The 18,337-nt window shown below is 39.5% G+C and overlaps 2 protein-coding genes across 2 annotated transcripts; one reads left to right on the forward strand and one right to left on the reverse strand.

Moving 5' to 3' along the window:
- Nucleotides 1-11,788: 11,788 nt before the first annotated feature.
- Nucleotides 11,789-13,444, reverse strand: LOC142523795 (uncharacterized). Its single transcript, XM_075627525.1, has 4 exons — nucleotides 13,045-13,444; nucleotides 12,426-12,670; nucleotides 12,020-12,226; nucleotides 11,789-11,914 (listed from the first exon to the last, which is right to left on the reverse strand). The coding sequence occupies exons 1-4, from the start codon at nucleotides 13,442-13,444 to the stop codon at nucleotides 11,789-11,791; spliced, it is 978 nt and encodes a 325-aa protein (XP_075483640.1).
- A 3,799-nt stretch (nucleotides 13,445-17,243) lies between these two features.
- Nucleotides 17,244-17,792, forward strand: LOC142523796 (uncharacterized). Its single transcript, XM_075627527.1, has one exon. It carries the CDS (start codon nucleotides 17,244-17,246, stop codon nucleotides 17,790-17,792), a length of 549 nt encoding a protein of 182 aa, XP_075483642.1.
- Nucleotides 17,793-18,337: the final 545 nt, after the last annotated feature.

Below are 18,337 nucleotides of genomic sequence, written 5' to 3' on the forward strand. Positions count from 1 at the left end.
AGGGGTTGAGATGTGAAGCTAGCAAATATGAATATCAAGGTAGATTTAAAAACTCAAATTCTAGTACTTGTGATATTATATGTTGTTGGTGTTTAGCCGTTGGGCATGATATTAACCAATGTCCACGTGATAAGATGGCCATACTAGAATCATCTGTTGAGCCTGAATCTGATGTTGTTGCTGAACTTAAATCTGAAGTTGAGGCTAGATTTGATGATGATGGTATTCAATTAGTTGGTGAGTCGAATGATGTTGAACAATATATAGTGGAGGTTGAATCATTAGATGGGGGAGAAGTGTTTAATTTGACTACTATGGAGGCGGAGAGTAGGCAAGGTGGAACTACTGTAGATCAACTTCTTTATGAATAAATACTTTATTTGTTTAATTAAATCCAATTGTTGTTCTTGAGAATCAATTGAAATTCCTTGAATTGAGCGAAAAAGAAATTAAAATGACCGAAAGAAAGAGAGAACAAAAGAGTGAGATGGCCATAGAAAAGAAAGAAGAGAGAAAAGAAAAAGAAAGAGAGGCCAAAGGAGAAGAAAAAGAAAAGAAAAATAAATTAAAGGCCCAAAAGAGCCAAAAGAGTGAGATGGAGAGATATTTATTTTTGCATAAACCATTTCATGTACCTTTGTACAAAGTGGTTAATTGTTATGGTGATGATATAGCCGGTTCAATTCCGAGCATTGCTATTTTTTATTTGCAGGTTCTTGGGGTTGTCATTCCAAGGAGACAAGTGAGTCTTACTAAAGGGAGAACCCAATGGTCCGAGCCTCGAGAATACAAGTACCATCGCGATGAGGTAAGTTTAGTTGCTAACACAGCAACTATGAGGTATGACTTTCTTCCTTACTTTAAAGTTGTGTCGTTTTGTTTTCAAGAATGTGTAGAGCGAGTTGCAAAGTTGGTGGTTAAGGGGTCGGATGTAAATTTTTCCTTATTCCTTGATTGTTATGAATTTGAGATCATGGATGAATTGCATGTACCTACTCTGAATTTTGAACGTCTCACGATTTACAAAGTTGATGGGGTTTGTTTACTACAAGGGTTTATATACATTAGACTTAAATTTTGTGATAAGATAAGATATTGCATTGATAGTACATGTGACGTGTCCTATTTCCATGATTTATATTTTATTGATGATGGTTGTGAAGATTACATGGATAGTATATTTAGGATGTTCTATTTGCATGATTTATGCTTGTTTGATGGTTTTGAGAGGTGCAAGGATGAACATGATTATTTCTTTATTCATGATGAATACCTATTTAAAGAAAATAAATTTTTCATCCTACATCCATTGCATGAGTTTTTGCTTGATATCGAGGAACATGACATTTGTTTGATTGGTAGCCATGAAGTAACTAGAGCCATAGATATGATGCATGAATTTTTACTATGGTTGCATATGAGGAGGTATATTGAGTGGAATTGTGAAACATGCATTGCACGTAAGAATTTTTATGATCATAATAATTACAATTTTAAGGAGGATAAATTGTTTATTCTATATTCATTGCATGAGTTACGTGCTGGTGATGCATATAGTGGTGTATTTGTCTTTGATAAAATGCAGGATTATATGTGTTGGTTGCATATGATGAAGTATGTTAAGTGGTGCAGTCAAGGGTGCATTGGATATGGGGAAAGGGCATCTGAGTTTGATTCTTATGTGTTGTATCAATTATATCTTATTCCTAGTGGACTATGGTCATACACGTGTATGGATTTCACTTGTGTGTTAACTAGGTCTAAGAAGGGGAGAAATCTGATCTTTGTGATAGTTAATGATATCTTATCATTTGGCGTCACTCGTTATTTGGTGTATGTTGAGGTTGTTACATTGACAGTGAAGGCAACCATGGAGTTAGGGCTCAAAGCATTGAAGGAGCACGTAGGCAATAGCACCTACAAACTTGAACCTGAAGGTAAGCATGTTGGTCATATAAATTTTGTTATTACTAACTTGCTTCGTTTTTGCAGTAGGTAGACATGATTTGAGGACAAATCTTTTTGAAGACAGGGAGTATGATACGAATCTGACCGGGTGTTACATGCTAATAGTTGAAAGGAGATTTAAGATGCGTTGTTGCCTCGGACATTCAAGCTTGATTGTAATTAAAGACGATGAATCAAGCATATTCAAGCAAGTGTTGGAGTTCAACAAAGAATATAACGAAGGACTTATAACGAGGGGACGTAGCAAGAAGTTTAAAGAAGCACTTCAAGGATTCATGGTGAACAACCAAGGAAGTTCAATAAATGGGGTGTCTAAATTAGAGGAACTTGAGGAACATGGACACAGTGATGGAAGTGTTTGGAATGTAATTCAAGTGCTAAATGACCAGGAGAACAGCAGCACACGTGCCCCCGCACCAGAAGCGGCGCAGCTGCGCGCGCGCATGCGCGCATGAATCGGCACAGCCGCGCGCCTCGCGCGCGTGCCACAGCGCGTGTTTCGGAGCTGCCGCGCGAACAGGGCAGAACAAGGTGCGCCCCCGCGCATGTTTCGTTGCTATCGCGCGCAACCGGCTGGAACATGCAGAACAAGGCGCGCCACAGCGCGAGTTCACGAGCCACCGCGCGCACTGCCGTGTCAACTTTGCTAGCCAACCTTAGTTTACTACTTTTACACGATTTATGTTGTTTTTCTTGCTTTGTTTTGTCTATTTAATTATTGTAAACACTATGAACAATTCATAATTCAGATTGATAAAAATATTTTGAGAAGTTTCTCTCAATTCTTAAGGCTTTTAAAGCTTTGTTCAAAATTAAATCAAACTTATCAAAGATTGCATCTTTGTGGCGTTTGTCAATTGCTTTTCGCACGGATTGTCAAAACAAGTTCTTTGAAGGTTCGTATGAAATTCGATTGTTATCATCGTTGATATTTGTTGCCAAGTGTTAATCGCTTAGAGGTGAATATCACAAATCGTTACTTGTTACAAAAGATCGGGACAACATAATCGATCCTTTTCGTTATTGAATTGAGGGAGCGATTCTAATTAATCGTGTTTGCTTTTCATTCGTACGAGGATTCGTATCACCCCTTATATTGGGACGAGATTGGTGAGAAAAAGATGTTGGGTCCAGAGTTGGTCCAACTGACATCTGATGTTGTTGCTGTTATTCAAGAAAGAATGAAGACAGCACAGTCAAGACAGAAGAGTTATGCTGATGTAAGCCGAAGGCCATTGCAGTTTGAGGTTGGCGATCACGTGTTCTTGAAGATTGCACCTTTTAAAGGTGTAATGCGGTTTGGCAAAAAAGGGAAAGTTGAGTCCAAGGTTTATTGGCCCATTTGAGATATTGGACAGAGTCGGTGATCGAGCTTATAGGTTAGCCTTACCACCAGATCTTGATAGAGTTCATAATGTTTTTCATGTCTCCATGCTCAGGAAGTATATTGCGAATTCTTCCCATGTTCTTCGTCACGAGCCATTGGATTTGACGCCGAATTTGACGTACCAAGAGATTCCAGTTCAGATTCTGGATCGCAAAGTTAAAGTATTGAGAAACAAAGAGATTGGCATTGTTAAAGTCCTTTGGAGGAATCAATTGATTGAAGAAGCCACGTGGGAACCAGAGGATGAGATGAAAGGAAAGTATCCTGAGTTGTTTGCGCAGTGACGTTAATTTCGGGGACGAAATTTCTTTAAGGAGTGGAGATTGTAATATCCAAGCTTGGTAAACGGTACGGTTTAAGATTTCTTATGTTTATGGACTATTTGGTCAAGTTTAAGTATAGTTTAGATGTTAAGGCTTTCGATTTATGATTTATAGTATTGTTGATTTAGATGATGTGTAGCTATATTGTAGCATCGTTACGATTAAATTCATTATAATTTGTATGTTGAGCCAATTGGTATGAGGCTAATCGGAGTAGTTAGAGAAGACATAGAGGTGCAACTTTCTTGTTGAGAGTGTTGTTGCCAAATTATGAGGAGAGGTGACGTTGCAATTCGATTTTAGTTGCTAAGGATATTGTTGGCTACAGAGGAAACTGCACCCGCGCCAGGAAAACCACCGCACCCGGGGTGTTTGGACAGAAAGGCCATCGCACCCGCGGTAAGAATGCAGCGCGCCCGCGGTCGTTGCCTTTGGATTTTTGAATGTGGTTCAGTATACGTAGTGCACCCGCGGTAAGAAGGCTAGTGCACCTGCGGTGCGTGGACAACAAAGTCGCGTTTTGGAGTTTTAAGTGATGTAATACAAGAGTTTGCTCCATTTCTCTCATTTTTTCCTCATTTTCTCGGTTCTTCAGCTCAAGGGAGAGCTATGGTTCTTATTTATTTCTTTTGTTCCTTTGATTCAAGCTCCTAGTTGGATTATTGAAGTGATAGAAAAATCATTTTGGAGTTAAGGAGCTAAGGTAATTTTGTGGTTTAAGTTATTCATGGATTATGGTGTGAGGGAAATCATGGAATGTGTGATTGTGTTGATTGTATGGGTTTTATGGTATGGGTTTGTTATTATTAAGTTGTTGATGATTCAATACATGGTTTATTGTTGTAGGATTTGTCCAAGAGATTAGAATCAAGCTTTCCATTGGTTGTAAGTGGAATTCATTTCTTGTGCTCACATGAAGTATATGTATTGTATTTCAATGGTTTTAATTTGCTTTTCCCTTCCACTTGATTCATGTTATGTATAGATACACTTTGTTGTATATTCGAGGCTTTTATATGTCTCAATTGTGTAAAAGGGAATGTAAAGGAAAAGAGTCTTCAAAGTGTTTGTTTTAATGTCGAAGAGAAAATTCAAATGATTTATCGGATTGATAAATAGATAGTCAGAGATTGCATGCAATTAGTTGATCAACGACCATAGGCTTATATTCCAACATAGTAATCGATTTATATCGATGAGATATAGGTACAGAGACATAGATACTGTTTAGATATCAATCCACCAGAGAAAAGAGAAATACCATCGTTATTGTCATGTTATACTATTTTATTCATGTTTTAAGAGTTAGATGCTATTTAATGATTTCAAAGCCATGTTTTACAGAGTATGATATGTATACATTGTTATGTAAGAGTTTCACTTGCTGAGTTTTATACTCATTCCAGTTATTTCATGGGATGCAGATAAGAGTGACGAGCCAGGACGTTGATTGGAGCCGAGGTCATATGCATACAAGATATGGAAGGAAGAAAGATATTTTGTTAACATTTTGACATGATCAAAAATGATATTTTGTATTTTGATACAACACTTTATTGATCATGTATATACTTTTGATTGTATATATTTGGAAAATGTATTCATGCTAGAGAATTTTTAAATCCTTCTTTCCTCTAAGTAAATTATTTCAATTTCCGCTGTTATTTTATGAAATCAGCCGAGGGCGTTACATGATTAATATTATTGAAGCTAAATTCAATCTATTCCCTTTCGAGTCAAGATCGAGCAACTAACATGCAAATAACTGGCTAAATTAAATGTAAGTAAATTACGAAACATTAATCAATAACATAAAATTAATTCGTAAATTAAATAATCCAACGAATGAACAAAATCAACGGTTTTTTTCTATTGTGGTACCGATCACAAGAAAAACTACTCCATGAATTCAAAATTATAAACAAATCTAATATTCGAATTCATGAATAAAAATAAGAAAATAAAATAGGAGAAAATATCAGCGATGATGCACGAATCTTGCTTGTGAAGTGCGTTTTCCTCTCGTTTTATCCAAGCTCTAGCTGCCGCCTTCAAAAGTCCAAAGTGCTCCCTTGTTTAGGTTTTCCTCTTTTTTATATCTCCTTCCAAAAAGGCTCCCAAAACATGTTATTTTCGATCTTATAAATAATTATCTTCCAAAATTTCCGAAAATCTTCGCCAAATCTTAAGATGATATCATAGGGCACGGACCCCGTGTATACCTCAGGGTTAGGGTCCGTGCCTCTTCGTGTAAAATTTTGTCCAGGAAACCATGGAGACACGGACCCCGTGTAAGGATCAGGAGTGGGGTCCGTGTAGACTCTGTAATTTTCATTCTCGGAAGATAATGGACACGAATCCCGAGTATAAGTTTGGAGTGGGGTCCGTGTAGACTCCGGAGTTCTCTTCTTTGGGCTTCTATGACGCTGATCCTTACACGGGGTCCGTGTAGGGGTCTGTCGGTTCTTTGTGACATTCCCTATTTTTCCGGGTGTTTCTGACATGACATTGCGAACCTTGACTTTCTTTCCCTTTCGTTGGCTTTTATCACTTTTTGGTCAAGCCAGCAAATAGCAAGAATACAGCGAATTAAGCGCAAAATTCGGAATAAAACGCCAAATAAGCGCGAATACGACAAAATAAAGTCCCTGAAATGATATAGAATTCGTTCTTATAAACTCCCCCACACTTAACCTTTGTTTGCCCTCAAAAAAATCAAACATAAAATAAAGATGAGAAATATCTTAGATTCAGAACTCAAGTAATACATTAAAAAATTCTCAATTTGTCAAATTGTATCACCCTCGGTCAAAAGATCATACTTCGAATAACACAAGATTCGTTTTCATTGCAATTTAAGATTAAAACGTTACCCAATGAAGAACAACAGAATAAGATGTGTGTAGTGTGCTAGTCGGAACTCATACTCATCAACCGCTACTTGGTTTCAGGGTCACTTCTATTCATTTGTTTTTGAAAAGCCACATATGCTTGACTTTCATACCCTCTCTACTATTTGTTGAACGATCATGACTTGTTTAATAGGTCTTTTCAAGCTTATAACGTAAGTCTAAGGTTCACGGCTACAATAAAAGGCATGGGAATCAAAAGTGAGAGAAAATAAATATATTCCTGCAGCGCATTCATTCATCCTTTAACTCGCCACCAATTATTGTATTTTTATCATCTTTAGAGCTCTATCATCTCCTTTCTTTTTCATTGTCCTCTAACTTTCAGCCACAGATTTCTCGGGTGTCTTCAATACCATACACATATTTTTTTTTTATTCATCGACACCTTCAAACATATTTCTTCAACTCATTGGAGTATCTTTAATTTTTCAACGTGTGCAGAAGGTTTATTTCTCTCAAAACGTATGTAGAAAAAAAGTGTATAGGCTAAAATTCAGGTGGTTGATGTGGGACATTGAATAAATTACAAATGGGGTCTAATTGTGTGTCATTGACACAAACCACTCGATTTTTATAGGCTCAGGAAGGGTTATTAGAGACAATAAATTATGTATCGGGTAGGTTTGAAAGGATCAAACGGACCAAAGATTGCCTAAAGCATCCCTAAGTCACCATCGTTTGTATTTTTGCTTCGAGCAATAATCAGATGACTTCTAGGTTGTTTATTCCCTTTTTTTTTTCAACATGCACCATGTTGGAACTTTTCAAGTTTGCAATCTTAATTTTGATGATAACTAAACTTGTTAATTTTTGTTACTAATATAATCTACCTTAGTATGCAGAAGCTAGGTTCACTCACAATATGTTTACGTCGTAAGCTGAAGACCTAATTGATCACAAACTGTATCAGTCTAACTGATTACGTCAATTGAGCAGTTCAACTGATTGTCCAGTTGATAGGTGGTTTAGCAGGAGAACCTCAAAAGCCTGGCCAGCCGAAGAAGTGTTCAACTGATGAAGAAACCCAGCGGATCAGTCCAAATGAACGAGAGTGAAATCAGTTCAACTGACGAGCCAACTGATTTCACCAGCCCAACTGAAGATCAGTTCAGCTGACCAGTTTGAAGCATCAGTTAGAATGTTTCAGTTGGAGATGAAGAAAAACTCTTTCAGTGGATTTCAGCTATACATGAAGGTACAAAGCCATTGTCCAGTCAAAAGACAATAATGGATGTTGCATCAGAGCATTAAAGACAAAACGTTTTAGAAGGACAGTCGAAAAGTCGAGACACAAAGTTCAAGAAACGAATTCAAGATGTAACAGATACAATAAATGAGTCTCACTTTACGTTCATTTTTCCCGCCTATATAAAGACAAGATCAGTTAAGACTCAATAAGAAACAACAAGAAGAAGCTGAAGAAAAAGAAAGATATAAAAAAACAAAAGCTTCTACAAGAGAGAAAAGAAAGGGCACACACATTGTACATCCGCTTTCAGAAGCAATCATCCCAGAGAGACACTTTAACGTGTTATATGCTTAGTTTCGAAGCCTTTTTCCCTCTGTGTGTGAGAACATTCTTGTTCAGTTCTCACACACAAATTTCTCTCAACCACTCAAATACAGTCTTGCACATAGACGTTAAACTTGTGTATGTAGTCTTTGACACATAGACGTTAAAGAAGTGTTGGCTAGAAGGTGCTGCCTTCAGTCGTAGCTAGGAGTTCAGTTTAGGCAGTAGTGTAAGTCCTAGCTGAGTGGGTTTGTACAAGTGTTTATATAAATCAAAGTCTTCTCGTGGATCCTACCCGATGTAGTAGAAGATGTGACGTAGGAGCAGTTGAAGTCTCCGAACATCCATAAACATATCTTGTGTATTTAACTGATTAACTATTGTTTTCAAACTCTTTGGATCAGTTAGAGTATCCGTCAGTTCAGTTGTCACCATAACTGAACTGATGAATGCAAAAACTAATCTACCCTTTTTCGATTATTCAGTTTACATAAGTTAAAATGTTTTCTAATATAACAGTTTTTTTCACGAAGGATTACTTCGAGTTTCTTCCGCATGGTTTTAACCAAACTCGATTTAATTAATCGGTGTTAATATTCTTAGAATACGAGCTATTATAGCTCATTGGAGAATATAGTGTTCGAAATGCCTTCGAAGGCACTAGCACACTCGATCCTTCACACCAATTCACTATCAATGAGCAAAATTCTGACCACGTGCATGGAATGAAATGTCAATACAAAACTGGTTCATGTCTGACTCTCTCCTTGAAAGTACGACTCATCTCATTCAATACTATTCATGAAACGATTTTCCGGGTGATCCAAAATCTAACAAATTAATCCTGTTATCTTGTATAACAAGAGTTCTTTTCTAGATATAGTCGCATCCTACGTGAAAAATATTGTTAAGTTCTGTGCAACGATGTGTAACAAAACTGGCCCATTCCCACACTTTGAAATCGACACTGCCCTTAGTGTAAAGCGTTGAAAAAATGAAAACTAGCATGACAATTAAAGCAATAACACTTCACTGGAAAAATGTCGAGTAAGTGACCAAAATGTGGTAGACATCATCAACTCCTGAAAATAACGATATCGAATACACAAAGAAACGTAAAAAGAATAGGAAAGACACACAAGCACACGAATAAATCAAAAAGAGGATAAGCATGAAGAATAAAATGGTCCAAATACCATAAAGTAATGTAGTCAATGAATAAGTCCCATAAAATCAACATCAAAATAGGAACGAAATGATCAAAATGAGAAAACTTATAAGATCCTCCACAATTTCTAAAACCATCAAGCTAAACTACTCGTCGTCGGAACCCACATCCAAATCCTCAAGGCCATCCAAGTTGGATCCGTCAAAGGTTGGCGCATAGATATAATTTGAATAGGATTGCGTCATGCCATGGTGCTCAAGTCGACACAATCGGGTGCGCAAGTCATCCATGCTGTCAAATACGACCGAGAAGACCTGAAGAGTACCTCTCGGGGCGCGCTGTCTCTAAGGCAGCCCAACAGAGGGTGCTGCTTGGGCATCCAATGCCTCTTTTTCTGCCACTCCATCTTCCCAAACTCGCTCATCGGCTGAAATGGGAGGCACTGGTGGGTCACGGGGATGGGGACTAATAAGGCGACTCTCGGGATTACGGTACCAAGCACCCCGCCGAAAAATAAAATACATTCCTTGCATGGTCTGGGGTGTGAGCATCTGTGTAGAGGTGGGGAGGAAGGAAGTCTCACCAATGAGGTCGACACCGTGGGCCGTCAAAATACGGGAGATGATTATAGGAAATGTGGCATATGGTTTCTTATTCTTGGTGGGATCAATATGGGCGACCGAACGCATATGAGAGATCATGATCGAAGACACGGAATTGCAGAAATTGTCCCCAATCCAATCAATATCTTGTCGATGATATACAGATCCATATGGCGGACCTCATTGTTTCCGGCCTTCCTCGGAATGATGTTTGCTCCTGTGAAGTAACAGATAAGGCGATCAAGCAGGGGGAGGTACGTCGGAAGGACGCTGGAGCGGGAACTGGTTTGGGATGATAAATAACGTAGACTGCTCCGTGCCTGAGGAATCCGGAATGTGATGTCCGACAAGAAAATATCTAACTGATTGAAAACCACCGGAGGCCCGTCATTGGGGACATTCAATATAGCGGCTAGAGCTCCACTGGTTAACTCAATCGTGACCCCTTTGACGTAAGTACGAATATGTAGCATCTCGGTCTTGTCCTTGTCCTCGAAACTCACATAAAACTGCCAGACCAACTCAGGGTAATAAGGGCCGGTGATGTCCAGTAGGGGTCTCCAACCGAATTTATCAAATTCCGCCCTAAGTGGCACCTCGTGATCGATCCGTGGATGAATTGAACGTTCAACAATAACGGAGTTTTCATTTAGTGCCGAGCACCACTCAAAATTTTCTCGGCTGGTAAATTGAGAGGCATCAAATGCTAACCTTGCGGAACAAGAAGAGGAAGAGGCACTGCCTCGTGCGCACTTATTAGTCAGTTTTTTGGGAGACATTCCGAATCAATCAAATATATCCAAACACACCAACCAATCTTAGTCACAACAACCCTGTCAATTTCTGACAAGTAGAGCAAGCCAATTAACGAGCTTATCCCAACTCACCATTAATAAACCAACATCCAATGTGAATCAATCGACGGGCACTATGCTCAAACAAAAAATTAACCCGAAATCAACACTAAAAGTGGTAACAATTCAACCCAGGAACAATCAAAGTCCAACAACCAAACCGACTATAAACACCAATCAAGAACCAAAATAAATGGCAATAACCATACCGGTGGCACAAAATTGCCAATGATGATAATCGGATATGGGAATGAAGGTGTAGCCACACTTACCGGAAAGAAAATGGGAGGTTAGTGCACAGTGGCGGTGGTCGTTCCAGTGGTGAGGTCGAGAAGTAGAGATGTGGCGACGGGAAGTGGCAATGAAACTAAGTGGTGTTGGTCGGCGGTGATGCTGAGTGGTGTATGAGAAGGAACCAGAATTAGGGATTTAGGGATTTAGGGAGGCGGAAAACGGGTTTTTATTCTAAATGATGTCAAAAGTAGACGACATGGACCACGATCTGTGTAGACTCTGAAATTTCCATTTTCGAAGGTAATGGACACGGACCCCGGGTACAGGTCCGGATTGGGGTCCATGTAGAATCTGTAATTTGGCAGGTTGGAAATATTCTGACACGGATCCCGTGTAAATGTCCGTCTAGTGGTCCGAGCATCATTTTTAATTTAAGTTTTTTGTTTTTATTTTTTTTAAAGAGTACCCTACACACATTTCGAACCTGACACATACTTCAAAACCAGGAATTAACAATTCCATAAATCTACATATCAAAAATGAAACTCGATCAAACACAGAAGATACAAGAATTGCACAGAAACTTCCCTGGCCTATTTGACGTTCTCAGTCTGCTGGTCACAATAGAATCCCCCCACACTTGAGAAATCCCACCGCTAGTGAATAACCTACATGCACCACCATTCACTGAGATTTGCTCGAGAGATTTGCATATAACAAAATGAAAGAAAACCAAATTAAAGATGAAAGAAAAATAAAACCAAACACCGGGTTGCGTCCCAACAAGCGCTAAATTTATAGTCTATAACCCGACTGTATTCCCTTACTCAATTTTGATCCTGCAGATCAACGGTGGTCGGCTCATCAGGCATAGTACCACCATGATAAAACTTTAGCCTATGCCCATTCACCTTGAATGCTCCAATTGCTTCACTAGTGATCTCCACTGTCCCCTAAGGGAAAACTTGCGTGATGGTGTATGGTCCTGACCATCTTGAATTCAACTTGCCTTGCATCAACTTTTGTCGAAAATTGTATAATAGTTCCAGTTGTCCCACCACAAATTCTCGATGGACAATGTTTTGATCATGCCAACGTTTGGTTTTCTCCTTGTCAAGCTTCGCATTCTCATAAGCATCCAACCTAAACTCATCAAATTCATTCAGTTGCAGTATGCGCTCGTCACCTGTGGCTTTAGCATCAAAATTCAAGAATTTAGTAGCCCAATAAGCCCTATGTTCAAGTTCTACGGGTAGGTGACATGACTTCCCATACAATAATCTAAAATGAGACATGCAAATGGGGGATTTAAAAGCAGTGCCGTAAGCCCAAAGCGCATCGTCGAGTTTTGTAGACCATTCTTTCCTTGAAGCACCGACAGTCTTCTCAAGAATGTGTTTAATTAAGTTCTCTGTTCGATACCTCGACTTGGCCACTAGTTTGAGGATGATAAGGTGTGGTTACCTTATGTCGGACCCCATACTTAGCCAACAGACTGTCAAATTGACGATTACAAAAATGAGTACCCTCATCGCTAATAATGGCTCTAGGTGTGCCAAAACGTGAGAAAATATTTTTCTTGAGAAATTGAACGACGACCCTAGAGTCATTAGTTTTGCATGCAAGTGCCTCCACCCACTTAGACACGTAATCTACAGCCACCAGAATATACTTGTTCCCAAAAGAAACTGGGAACGGACCCATGAAATCTATACCCCACACATCAAATATCTCACACACAAAAATACTATTTAGAGGCAATACATGTCTCCTAGAGATCTTACCTGTGCGCTGACAATTTGGACATTTTGTAACATATTCATGCGCATACTTAAACAGAGTAGACCAGTAAAAACAAGACTGGAGGACTTTTGACGCAGTTCTAGTTGCCCCAAAATGGCCTCCAGCCGGACCAGCATGACAATGAAACAAAATTTCACTTACCTCTTCCAGGGGATTACATCTACGGATTATACCGTCTGCACATATTCTAAACAAATAAGATCCTCCCACGAATAATATTTCAAATCTGAGAAAAATTTTTTCTTTTGCTGATAAGTAAAGTGTCGAGGAATGAACTTACTGGATAGATAATTAACAAAATCGGCGTACCATGGTAAACTTTTGACCTCAAAAAGTTGTTCATCCGGGAAATCATCGCGAATAATTTCATTGTCTTGACTTGGATTCTCCAAACGCGAGAGATGGTCTGCCACTTGGTTCTCTATTCCCTTCCTATCGATTATCTCCAGATCAAATTCCTGCAACAGAAGAATCCAGCGAATCAGCCTCGATTTTGCATCCTTTTTGGCCATCAAGTATTTCAAGGCTAAATGGTCAGTGTGCACTACAACTTTGCTCCTTATAAAATATGATATAAATTTATCCAGATCAAAAACAACAGCAAGAAGCTCCTTCTCTATAGTGGCATAGTTCAGTTGCCCCAGAACTGCCCCTAGAACTGTGTCGTTTGCATCACACATCACCTTAAATGGTGACCCCAATCAGGCGCTATCATCACAAGTGGGTGATCAATTTCTCCTTCAAAACCTGAAATGCCTGAACACACTCATCGGAAGAATCAAAGTGCACATCTTTTCTCAGCAAATTGGTTAGTGCCTTAGCAATACAAGAAAAAAATTTTATAAATCTTCTATAGAATTCTGCATGTCCTAAAAACTACGCACTCCTTTGATGTTTGTTGGGGCTGGGAGGTTCTCAATCACTTCAAATTTGGCCTTAATAACTTCAATCCATGTTTCTGAAATTTTTTGCCCCAACACAATCTCTCACCATGAAATGACATTTTTCCCAGTTTAAAACAAAATTTGACTCCTCACATCTATCCAAAACTTTAGACAGGTTAATCAAACAAGTATCAAATGAAGAGCCAAAGACAAAAAAATCATCCATGAATATTTCAATAAAATCCTCAATCATGTCGTGAAAAATTGCCATTATGCATCGTTGGAAAGTTTTTGGTGCATTACTTAGACCGAATGACATTTGTCTATATGCAAATGTCCCGTAAGGACATGTAAATGTGGTTTTCTTCTGATCTTCAGGGTCAATGGGAATTTTCATATAACCCGAATAACCATCCAGGAAACAGTAGAAAGAATGTCCAGCTAAACTTTTCAACATTTGATCAATAAAAGGGAGGGGTAAATGGTCTTTACGGGTGGCGTCATTAAATTTTCTATAATCAATGCAAACACGCCACCCTGTAACAGTTTTGGTTGGAATTAACTCATTGTTCTCATTCTTTACGACAGTGATCCCACCATTTTTCGGAACAACTTGTACTGGACTTACCCACCTACTATTAGAAATCGGGTAGATAATACCTGCGTCCAGTAGCTTTATCACCTCTTTCTTGACCATCTCTTGCTTAGCTGGGTTTAGACGCCTTTGAGGTTGGGTAGATGTCTTGTGGTCGGCCTCCATCAGAATTTTGTGCATGCACATGGATGAACTGATCCCCTTGATGTCGGCAATACTCCAACCTATGGCTTTGATATTTTTCCTCAGAACTCGCATCAACTTTTCTTCTTTCTTCCCTGTCAAAGTAGAGGAAACTATCACTGGCAGTTTATCGTTATCAAGAAAAAATAGATATTTCAAGTGCGAAGGAAGAGGTTTCATCTCTAGGATTGGGGCTTCTCTAATGGATGATTTTAAAGGTCTTGGGACATGCCCAAGCTCCCCAATCCTAGAGTTTACCGTTTTTTAAATCGGTCTGCCAGCTTCCAGATAACTAATACATTCGTACAGCTCTTGACTTCCCAATTCTTGCGGGCACGAATGTGTCAAAAAAACCGCCAAAGGATCCAAACACATTAATCCCTGCAAACCACACTCAACGAACTCGTTAATAGAATCAATTCTAAAACAATCAGATGTATCATTGGGGTATTTGATGGACTGAAAAACATTGAATATCTGTAAGGCCCGAGAATTTGATTATCATAATCAAACATATTTTGTGGATAGTTAAGGTGATTGTAGACGCATTGTATCGGACCGGAAGAGACGAGAAAGTAGATGCAAATTGTGTGCTAGATGAGCGCTCGCGCATATGCGCCACCAGCCCGGCGCATATGCGCGCAATTTCCAGAACCATTGGCGCACATGCGCGAGTAGATACGCGCACATGCGCGAGTAGATACGCGCACATGCGCGAGGGGTCCAGAAGACCTCGCGCATATGCGCGAGGTGTTGAAATTGACATTACCGAGACCCGTAGGTGTCGCGCATATGCGCGGGTGGTGTCACGCATATGCACGAGACGTGTAGTCCAAAAAAATAGGACACTTGTCCCTTGCCATGCATATATGATATATGTGTCCTTCATTCTTCATTCCTTCCTGGATGGAACACTAGGATAACCGAGAGAAAGAGAGATTCAAAGAAGGGGCAAGGTTCTTTCATTTTGAAGCTAGCTTGTGCAAGATTTACTCATCCAAATTTCAATCCAAGTTCAGATTTGTGTTGTTCTCATCAAAGGCTACAAGAGGATGTAAGTATTGTTCACTTTCAACATGCTTTGAAGTTGAGATGCTGGGGAAATCAGATATTGGTTGTTATTATGTGTTCTTATGATGATTCCGAATGTATATTTGAAAACGGATCGAAGAAATGTTATCGTATGTAATTGTTATGAATTTGCAGCATATATATGTATGAACTTATGCAGAATTTCAGAGTTTTAAGTGTATATGATAGTGATTATGAGTTATTGATATGGAGTATTGATATTTGAGTTGATTTGGTATTACAAGATCACGTCGTTATGCCGTCGAAATATACCGAGAATGAATATTGCTACGTACATGTATTGGTTGAGTTGAATGTTGATCTTGTATTTATTGAACATTTCCATTTCAGATTCATCGTGCCTCACTTCGACTTCGAGACCTCGGCATCGATAAAGGTTTAACAAGAAAGGTATAATTCATGTTTGATTTTGGAAGACACAACTCAAATGAGATTCAATTTGAGTTTCTCAACAAAATCACATACTAGATTGTTGTTTATACTTTGATATGTTGTGCCTTGTTTATAGATTCATATTCAAGCCTTTAAGATAGGTGAGTCATTTCGTAGATTCTCCAAATAACTAGACGTTCGGTGGTATCGACGCTTCGAATGAGAATCACTCCGATTGTAGATATTCGATACAGTCAGGACCGAAGTCTAGGAATAAAATGTAACGTCACCCCGAATGAGAGAGTAGGTGGGAGATCTGTTATATCTTATTCACTCCGGGATCTTTAGAGTTAGACAAGAGTCAAGTCCAAGATATGAGTTGGATTTTTAGTTGATTGTTTTCTATTGCTCATGTTTCATAGACTATGTGGAACATGATATTATTGATTTCATTCATGATAGTATGTTCATGTTTTATTTTGTATATTCATGTATTATGGCTTGTATTCCCTTGCATGATATGCATGTATACATGTTTTATACTGGGATTTGTTCTCACCGGAGTATCCGGCTGTTGTTCTGTCTGTATGTGTGCATAACGACAGGTGAGACAGGATCTGGGTCGAGACAGAGATGAGAGGACGAGATAGCGTGGAGATCACGGGCCAAGAAGAGGAACTAGGAATGTTTACTTTTAATATGTTATTGTGAACTCTAGTTTGTATGATGGAAATAGAACAAGACTTGTATCTATTTATGCTAGAATGAATAAAGATGTCAACTTGTGTATGATCTATGTACATTTGATACAATGTTTAAAAGAATTTTTTTTTACGACCCACATTTTTAGCAAATATCCAGTTAATTACAAAAAGAATCGAGTTAGAGCCCGGGTCCCCACAACAGGTGGTATCAGAGCCAGGTTCCTTTAGACTGAGATAGGATAGAATGAACGGGGTAGATCGAGTCGTCTTCCTTGCTTTATGATGTGCTAGCATGATTTATTGTTTTCCCTATTACATGTTATTTGTTATCTGAGTTGATTTAAAGCATGTATTCGCAAAGACTGAATCAGAACCGATTCTGGATCAGAGGTATATGATCAGAGGAGGGCTGAGACAGATTATATAGATTGTGTATTAATCTGTTTGATATTTAGATATGCCGCCTCGACGAGTACCGCAACCAGTAGCAGGTCGGGCACCAGAACAGGGCAGTACATCCAATGATCCGATGGACGTTACTGCTACACCGATGGAGACCTTGTTGAAACGGTTTCAGTCTTTCTGACCACCGACCCTAAAAGGTACAGAAAATGCAGTCGAGTGTGAAAGTTGGCTAGAGGATATCGAGATGCTATATTATTCCCTTGAGTACACTGATGACCGACGAGTGAAATTGGTGGGACATCAACTGCAAGAAGTAGCAAAGAACTGGTGGTTGACTACAAAAAGAGCATTGGAGCACCGTGGCACACCGATTACTTGGAAGGTGTTCAAGACTGAGTTTTATCAGCGATTCTTTCCTGTGTCCTACCGAAAAGACAAAGGTGCTGAATTTGCCAATTTAAGACAGGGACCGTTGAACATCGAGGAGTATGTTGTCAAGTTCTCGTCATTGCTCAGATTCGCTCCTCATGTTGCTGAAAATGAAGAGGCCGTTGCGGATCAGTTTATTAATGGCTTGAATCCAGAAATATTTACCCTGGTAAATACCGGTAGGCCCAATAACTTTACTGATGCGTTGAACCGTGCCAAGGGGGCAGAAGCTGGATTGCTTAGGCAACAAAATATTCCCTATATTGCTCCGACTCCTAGGCCGCCACAACCTTTGATACAACCGCCTCCCAGATTTGAGAGTGGTGGTAGCAGCAGCGGGAGGAAAGATCAGCTGAAAGCATAGGGGAAACAGTTCAAGAGAATAGGGAAGCAGTACGTCGAGCTCCAGTGGGTCACGACAGAGAGGTCCTGGCCAGAGTACAGAGTATACAGGTGTGTATTGCAGTTCTTGTGGACGTAGACATGCCACCGAGCAGTCTCAAGGTGTGATGGGCAGATGTAACATATGTAGGCAGCAAGGACATTTCGCCAAAGTCTGTCCACAGAAAGGTGCACAGAGATTTCAGGGTGCCGGGTCATCTGCATCAGTGGCTCCGCCTGAGAGGCAAGCTTCGTCTGTCCATTCCTTCCAGCCAACCCCTACATAGTCCCATCCTAGAGCCAGAGGTGGCCAGACAGTGAACCAGCCTTCCAGACAACAAGCTCAGGTGTTTGCATTGACAGAAGAGCAGGCCCAAGATGCACCGGACGATGTGATCACAGGTAATTGTTTTCTTTGCTGTTATCCTGCTTATGTATTGATAGATACATGTGCATCTCATACATTCATATCAGAACGTTTTGCATTGTTGCATTCATTGCCTGTCGAGTCATTATCGACTGTAGTGT

The sequence above is a fragment of the Primulina tabacum genome, chromosome 14 (genome assembly GCF_025594145.1).
Source record: "Primulina tabacum isolate GXHZ01 chromosome 14, ASM2559414v2, whole genome shotgun sequence".
Taxonomy (NCBI): domain Eukaryota; kingdom Viridiplantae; phylum Streptophyta; class Magnoliopsida; order Lamiales; family Gesneriaceae; genus Primulina; species Primulina tabacum.